The sequence below is a fragment of the Eufriesea mexicana genome, unplaced genomic scaffold (assembly GCF_001483705.2).
Source record: "Eufriesea mexicana isolate 0111107269 unplaced genomic scaffold, ASM148370v2 scaffold1723, whole genome shotgun sequence".
Lineage (NCBI taxonomy): Eukaryota > Metazoa > Arthropoda > Insecta > Hymenoptera > Apidae > Eufriesea > Eufriesea mexicana.
This window is the reverse complement of record NW_016909858.1, coordinates 139,819-147,011: the sequence shown is the minus strand read 5'-3', so window position 1 is coordinate 147,011 and position 7,193 is coordinate 139,819. Positions and strand designations below refer to the sequence as shown.

General features: G+C 33.5%; 3 protein-coding genes across 10 annotated transcripts in view; 1 reads left to right on the top strand and 2 right to left on the bottom strand.

The window, feature by feature from the left end:
• Nucleotides 1-1,334, bottom strand: part of LOC108548659 (WW domain-binding protein 4) — an 11,519-nt gene extending 10,185 nt beyond the window's left edge. The window contains exons 1-2 of one of the 3 annotated variants that reach the window (XM_017901709.1): nt 1,267-1,305; nt 1,080-1,193 (exon numbers count right to left, since the gene is read on the bottom strand). In XM_017901709.1, coding sequence (XP_017757198.1) covers nt 1,080-1,081 — 2 coding nt within the window. In that variant the 5' untranslated portion in view covers nt 1,082-1,193; nt 1,267-1,305. Of the gene's footprint in view, nt 1-1,079 lie in introns of all 3 variants that reach the window. The other 2 variants (XM_017901710.1, XM_017901708.1) reach the window with 2 other exon arrangements.
• Nucleotides 1,335-1,481: 147 nt separating this feature from the next.
• On the top strand, nt 1,482-3,120 carry LOC108548643 (post-GPI attachment to proteins factor 2). 4 transcript variants are annotated; one of them, XM_017901690.1, is made up of 6 exons: nt 1,623-1,669; nt 1,749-2,014; nt 2,118-2,364; nt 2,425-2,640; nt 2,710-2,868; nt 2,961-3,120. In XM_017901690.1, the coding sequence occupies exons 2-5, from the start codon at nt 1,823-1,825 to the stop codon at nt 2,835-2,837; spliced, it is 783 nt and encodes a 260-aa protein (XP_017757179.1). In that variant the 5' UTR covers nt 1,623-1,669; nt 1,749-1,822; the 3' UTR covers nt 2,838-2,868; nt 2,961-3,120. The 4 variants fall into 4 exon arrangements, with proteins under 4 accessions (XP_017757181.1, XP_017757179.1, XP_017757178.1 ...); XM_017901692.1 differs by lacking the exon at nt 1,749-2,014 and having other exon boundaries at nt 1,482-1,669; XM_017901689.1 differs by lacking the exon at nt 1,623-1,669 and having other exon boundaries at nt 1,676-2,014.
• A 184-nt stretch (nt 3,121-3,304) lies between these two features.
• L2HGDH (L-2-hydroxyglutarate dehydrogenase) lies at nt 3,305-5,995 on the bottom strand. 3 transcript variants are annotated; one of them, XM_017901767.1, is made up of 9 exons: nt 5,874-5,995; nt 5,677-5,784; nt 5,388-5,495; nt 4,963-5,164; nt 4,598-4,810; nt 4,292-4,483; nt 3,956-4,227; nt 3,703-3,882; nt 3,305-3,614 (listed from the first exon to the last, which is right to left on the bottom strand). In XM_017901767.1, the coding sequence occupies exons 3-9, from the start codon at nt 5,459-5,461 to the stop codon at nt 3,419-3,421; spliced, it is 1,329 nt and encodes a 442-aa protein (XP_017757256.1). In that variant the 5' UTR covers nt 5,462-5,495; nt 5,677-5,784; nt 5,874-5,995; the 3' UTR covers nt 3,305-3,418. The 3 variants fall into 3 exon arrangements, with proteins under 3 accessions (XP_017757256.1, XP_017757255.1, XP_017757257.1); XM_017901766.1 differs by lacking the exon at nt 5,677-5,784; XM_017901768.1 differs by lacking the exons at nt 5,677-5,784; nt 5,874-5,995 and having other exon boundaries at nt 4,963-5,159; nt 5,388-5,466.
• Nucleotides 5,996-7,193: the final 1,198 nt, after the last annotated feature.

Genomic DNA, 7,193 nt, shown 5'->3' with positions numbered 1-7,193 from the left:
GTGTTCTACTTTAAACTGTTTGACATGAATAAAAGTTAGTGACAATATGTATCCTTTCGTTCAAGCATAAATCTAATAGCCTCTGCCTTGATAGGACGAATATTAATTTCTTCTTTCCCCCTCGTAAAAATGTATGTACGTAAATCATCTGATAAGTTGTGTACGATTGAAATAAGAGGCTTGTAAATTTGTATTGCGTTTACTTTAAATTTAATTAAACGGGTATTCATTTAGCGGTCCATATATATAGTTGATAAGTAAAAATGTATCATTTCTCAACTGATTTTCAGAACTCGAATCATGGTTTCGTATGAGATAAAAAGAGGGACAATCGTAGATGGATGCGACTTGCGTACATGTCAATAATATTGTTTGACTTCGATGCCAGTAAAATAGGAAGAGTTATACTGCTGAAAGAATGATTCATAGCGAATGATACAATCTGATTTAAATCGCAGCAAAGATTGCTGTTGCGGCGAATATTTGATGGAATGGTATTGCGCTTGGTTTTTAGTGCATAGTAGGATGATATTGCGACCTTCCTGGCAAACCGTCTCGACGCATTGCGTCTAATTTAATCGAATCTCAAAACTAGAGCTAAGATATCGTTACGCTCACTTGTTCCTTCCTTTTATCGAATCTTATAAATGACCTGTCCTATATGCGTAATGTAATAACGAATAAAAGAATAGCCCGAAACGACAGGATAGTCAAAACAAATTATACGAACTCCCGATGAATTTGTTTACTACATACCCTCTATAGGATACAGTTTACGCTATTTTCTGTATAACTATAAGTGTACGAATGGAGTAAGCAGAGTAAAAAATATGACAAAGTATGTATGTATATAAGAATTATGTATATGCTAGAAATATTTGTTATTTAAACATTCGCCTAAATGAAAAGTGGATAATTTTCTACAATAATACTGATATCTTTCCTAATAAATGAGAAGTTAATATTTCTTTATTGAAAGTGAATTCGTACGTTATTCGATAACGATTTGTTTTTCCTCGTCTTTGGCTAATAAAACAAAGCATGTACCTGTTACAGAAAGTGCACACCATAATACTCACATGTTTTATAACTCGAAGGAGAATCCTTAATGCCTTTTCATTGATTATGGACAATAAAGTACAAAATTTTTATGAAAGTACAAGATCTACTTTCAAAGTACTTGGAAGTCTAACCTAAAAAGGTTAAATACATTTATCGAAAATATCTCTACGTCGCTATGCTTTTTCAACATCTCGTTCTTATTACCACTTGTATGACACTATAATTAAACTAAGATGTATTTTCCGATGTAAACAAGAGATAAACATAAATGAAAACACTTTGATTACACGAAAACAGCACAATGAACCAACACACAAAAATGAAACAGCTGATGGCATTAGATGATGTAAATGACCAACTAGCGCTATCTTACGTCAAAAAAGTTAACGTCGGCAACTTTGTTTTGTTTATTCTAGTTTTGGATGCTACGTGGTGATACCGTTGTATGTCGAAAAATATTGTGTAGACGACGTGTACAATCAATTGTCTTTGCTATAAGATGATATAGTCTATTTTATATCTTTATCTGAAAATGTGGGTGCCGAAAGAATACGAATGGCCTCGCGTGCAAAATTTTCACTTTTTGGAACTTCATCATGACTCTTCGGTTCGATATAATTTTATGTATTTAACAACAAGCAACGTATGCAGAAAAAGGGCGGAACGCCTGTTACGTTCACCAATAGAATGTTTTATACTTTAGCCTATTAAGAGTATCAGAGCCGTTTACGATGACGTAAATGATAATCTAGAATATAACATGATGAACAAGTCTCGAGTAGGATCAGAATATATTCCGTTAGTGGAAGAAGACATGTTGAAAGCGCGATTTACCTTAAATTTCGCTAAAGTAGCATGGTTTACCGTTTCTTTGCCCTTTTTCGCATTTATATTTTGTATCATTTGGTCCATAGCATACAATTTTGAGCACTCTACTTCTACCCATTGTAAGGTACATAACTTTCCTGACGATATAAAATCAATGATATAATATGAAAGAAAATACTTTACTGTATATACACATGAATATAGGTAATAGTAACTATTTGTACTAGGTTTACAACTTTCTACCATCTGTCTCTGCTGCGATTGGACATTATAGACCACAAAGAGATATTTGGAAAATTGCAGTAGCTGCGCAAGCATTGATACGATTTTTAGTATTAATAATGTATCGCCGCTATTATAAGGAGCATATCTACAAATGGGCACAAAATATTTGTAACGTCGCTACAATTACATATGCGATTGAAAACATATCTCTTGTAACGTTAAGTTTTTGGACATCCGATGAAAATTATGGTATGCATTTGAATTTGCTAATATGTTTCAAACATAAAATAACTTACATTTCTGTTTCAGCCTTCCACAAATTGTCTTTCATAACGTTTTTAATAACGTCTTTTATTCATATGTTGATTGCATATTTTATCATGAGAAATTGTCGTAATATTACTAAGGAATCTTGCGAAGCTACTTCCTTAAAGTGGAAGCGAAGAACCATGATATTGAATTTACTGTGTATAATATTTGCCTGTTACTTTTTTTATAGGCACAACAAATATTGTGAACCTATAGGTGAGTTAATTGATTTCAAACAAAACAAGTACAAAGAAACATTTATGAGATACAATTGTTTCATTGCAGTTTACTCTATGTTTGCATTAAGCGAATATGGTGTTGTTCTTTCAAATATGGGATTCCATTCAACCGCTGCTTGGGACTTTGCGAATTCGCGTCTTATGGTATCAGGAATGGGGTTTAGAATAATTTGATGTAATTTTGTACAAACATTATCGTTTTTAAGTATGTATGAGAAATATTTTTGCACTTTTCAAATTCAACCATCGTAAGCATAAAGCTTTATAATTTTATTTGGATTCTGTTTGATTAAGTAGAAATTATTCTGGCCAGAAAACTCTTACGATTGTAATACGAATTACGATCTTCGAATAAAAGAAAAGATGTGTATGTTAATTGGGGTGAAATATAGAAAGGCGAGAAAGGAAAAAAAAAAGAGAAAATGAAAGAAAAGAAGAAGAAGAGGCGGAAGAAGAGGAAGAGGAAAAGAAAGAGGAAGGATAGAAAGGAAGAAACAGAGAACAAGTGAATTAATGTAACTCGTTATAACAATATCGAGATATATCGTTTAAATATTATTTTTAGATAATATTCTTTATAAGAAAATTTTATGCAAAGGAAAGTATAAAGTATGTTTTATTGCATATTACATTATATACATTAGTATGAATACAAAATTACTATTAAACAGAGATTCTGTATATATTGTTACAAAGAGTCATATAATTTGTACGTTTGTTATTTAAGTTCTTTTCTATTAAAGTATTAGGAATCGTTAAAACTTAAAATCAGTTTCCAGTTTACTGGAAATGAATTTAGCGATTGCCATGCTACTAGTTGCAGCAGGCGAAGGTGCGTTGCGACAATGAAGCACTCTGTTACCGATACTGCCTTTCCCTCCATCGAAAACAAAGTCGTCTACTAAATTACCATTGTTGTCTAATGCCTGTGCTCTGACACCTGCTGGTCCCCTGTATAATTATGTATATAAGCGTATGGAGGAATAACCGATTGACGATACGATGGAATATAATTAATTAAAAATACATATACGTTTACCTTTTTATATCTTTGAAAGATACCTCAGGAATAAATTTTTGCAAATCTCGCACTGCAAGCGGATAGAAAATAGATTTAATGATTTCTTTGCATCCCGGTATAAAATATCGGAAACAGAGTTTATATAGTCCAGGAAATTTTGCCATTTCTACGCAATCTTTCACATTTATATCGAACCATCTGAGGATATATAGTAATTAATTGGTACATTTTTGTATGTTACGTGTAAGTAAAAATTTGTAGACTTGTGTACCGATAACCCTCTCTGGCAAAGGCTAGGACTGCGTTTGGGCCAAGCCATATGTCGCCGTTAATTCTGGGTGTAAAATGAACGCCCAAAAATGGAAATCTTGGGTCTGGGACAGGATATATATTGGTAGTACATAAATGCTTTTTGCTATCGCTCAGTAATAAGTACTCGCCCCGAAATGGAACGATTCGTGGACTAAGATCACATCCTGTCATTACTGCCAAGCGGTCCGAATGTAAACCACCACATGTCAGCACATTCTTCGTGGGTATACACTACGATGTAAATACATGATAAAGGTATTGCGAATCAAAAATTGTAGAGTATGTGTAAACGTACTCTATCTTTCGATTGCACCAAAATCGGAGCTAATTCTCCTTTTCCCTTAGATTCAGTCATCTCTGAGAAACCAATTACTTCATAATTTAAGAATATTTTTCCTCCCATTTTCTGAAATTCTTGGGCAAAATGTCTACAAACTAATGCCCAATTGACTATACCCGTCCATGGTGACCACAATGCTTTTTCTCCCTATAGAGTATACATGCATTTCCTATTATTATAAGTTTTGAAAATCGCAATACTTTTTTCATATTTCCTGTTAGTTTCTTTAAGAATCCAAAAATAAAGATACAACTTCAATACTTGACATTTAGCTTCGTATTTTGATATACAGTCTTTCTCGACTAACTGCAGATCCGGTACATTGTTTTTTAATCCTCGATCGTATAAATCATCCAATCTCTTAACTTGTTCTGCATTTTGTGCTACTATGAGTTTTCCAACTTTGTTGTGAGGAATATCGTGATTGCAGAAATATTCGTAAGATAGCTTTAAACCTTCCACACATAGTTTTGCCTGCAATTATTTCCTGTCGAATCAGAAATCTCATAATGAAGCGTTATTCTATTATGTTGTTAGAAATGCCATATTATATCGAAACACAGGAATATTTTTCCTGAAACGGGTAAGCTTCTTAAAAAAATATATACAATCTATTATCCCTTTACTTTCATACTGCCAGGTTTGTAATAAATGCCAGCATGTACTACTCCGCTATTATGTTGCGTTTGATGCTTTGCCAGAGCGTTTTCTTTCTCAACGATCGCCATTTTTAAAGTAGGATGTCTTATTAACATTTCTCGTGCAGTGGCACATCCAACAATGCCACCCCCAACGATAACTAGGTCGAATGTACCACACGAGTCTGTGCTGAAAATGGTTGCATGGGCAATTTTGTTTAATTTGTACAGTTGAAAAACAACAAACCATGCGTTAGTGTATTTTTGTTAGTGTATCTGTATAATATATTTTGCGTTAATGTTTGTCATGCTAATGTAAGCATGAGTTACGAAGTGGTAAATCGGTAACAGAAGGTATGTAGGATTAGATCGCGCAATATATAGCACGCTAGTAAATTGATAAATAGACTAACCTGGAAGTGGATCCACAACGACGTGTATGAAAAAGTTGTTGCAATATGATTCTTTTTGTCAAAGGTGCGAACATGTTTGTTTTTGCTCAGTAATCAATAACATTAAATCTAAAAGGAAGAAAGAAAAAAAAAATAGTAAAAAATAAAGTAAAATACGTGTACGAAAATTTACGAATAAGTCCATGAAAAATTGATATTGGAGAAGAAATTAAAAATTTCGTAACAGGTATATAGTACCATAAGGTATGAACGTAATGAAGCTTGAACGAGTTCAAAGAGTTGTTATTACCAAGAACGTGTGTTACGTTTAGAAGTATTTGTTCGTACAGAGGTAAGTCTTTCCAATTAACCTTCTTTCATAATCTGCATTACCATGCTTTCAATGATACTTTTAACACTAGAGATACGAGTATGATAAAAGACACGTGTGTTAATCAGGAACGACGATAGATTAATCGAGTAAACGTTGAAACAGCATTCTCTTACCTGTAAATTTTCAAAAAAGTTTCGTCTCATGTAATATTCTACGGGAAATACCACCTAGTCGTACATTTCGTTGATTACCGAACCGAGAAATACAGTTCTGTTCTGACGTCAATTTTCAGTGTTTGCTCGATGTCGCTTGATAAAGTTGTAGTACCTAGTATGTGGCGCCTCCACGTATTTCTTTTGATATCGTTAAGTTCGAGTGTGACATTATCGTTATAAGCGGATTTCATGTATGTCAATTAAAAACAAAGTGAAATCGATGTAAGAAGAATCGATTCAGATTCGCAACATTTATAGGCATTGAAGAAGGGCATAAACAATAACCCATTATGTGCATATTTATAATGCAGTTGTAATTTTACATTGTTCTAGATCAAAAAGAAATAGATATCACAAGAATCTGATTTTGTTTATTTCTTTATCTCGAACACACATTTCTTTTTAACGCTATTCGTTTTACTCTTTATGATTGCAGTCTAATTCTTTTCCGCGTATCTTGTCCTGTTTGAAGAAAAACTACAAATTATATATGGTAGAAGAATGATAATAATATAATGCATGGAAAAAGAAATAGTTGAAAAGAATGAGAGTGAGAGAGTGAGAGAGTGAGAAAGTGAGTGAGTGAGTGAGGGAGTGAGATGACTGACCGAATGTTGGTCGCAGGGGAGGGGGGCTCTGTTACACCAGGACTGTGAAAACAAGGGTAAGATCGAAATAAAATTATAATTTTTGGATAATTATTATTTTCTGTAATTTTCGAGCAGAAGTATGTTTAACTATCAATCACTCGAGAAATCGATTAACGAATATGCAATACAAGTAAATTTCATCAGAATTAATCAAAGTGCAAAAAGAATCATTTCTGTCGAGATGCAATTTTTTTTTAATGGTGTGGCAAATAACTAATTATAAAATGACAAGAAACTACATATTATTGGTAATTATCGATGTTTTCTATACTCACGTATGTGTATCTTGCAAGGATTTGAGGATATTAATAGTATAATTTTACAGAGCTACAAATTACAGAAAGACGTGTGTGTGTGTGTGTGTGTGTGTGTGTGTGTGTGTGTGTGTGTGTGTATATATGCGTATATAATTGAAACATACATAGATAGACGTACGCGTGCATGTTTTGTAAGTGTGTATACATGCAAGATAGGTATAAAAAGGACGAGAAACGGTGAAAGATAAATGTTGCATATTATGGCTGGGTGGTAAATGACAAGAGTCGTCCCTGAGCCAGGGTGCGCGATAGTGATGCGCGAAGGTACTACAACGTCAGGAGTCAGTCAACTCGGTGACGTCTTCTAGTGA

Excerpts from the sequence above, each read along its gene's own strand:
- L2HGDH (XM_017901767.1), bottom strand. The coding sequence starts at position 5,461 with ATGTTCGCACCTTTGACAAAAAGAATCATATTGCAACAACTTTTTCAT. Across the intron at positions 5,165-5,387 it reads CGTTGTGGATCCACTTCCAG|CACAGACTCGTGTGGTACAT; the intron begins GTTAGTCTATTT and ends AACCATTTTCAG. Across the intron at positions 4,228-4,291 it reads TGGTGCAATCGAAAGATAGA|TGTATACCCACGAAGAATGT; the intron begins GTACGTTTACAC and ends TTTACATCGTAG.
- LOC108548643 (XM_017901690.1), top strand. The coding sequence starts at position 1,823 with ATGATGAACAAGTCTCGAGTAGGATCAGAATATATTCCGTTAGTGGAA. Across the intron at positions 2,015-2,117 it reads CTACTTCTACCCATTGTAAG|GTTTACAACTTTCTACCATC; the intron begins GTACATAACTTT and ends TATTTGTACTAG. Across the intron at positions 2,641-2,709 it reads CAAATATTGTGAACCTATAG|TTTACTCTATGTTTGCATTA; the intron begins GTGAGTTAATTG and ends GTTTCATTGCAG.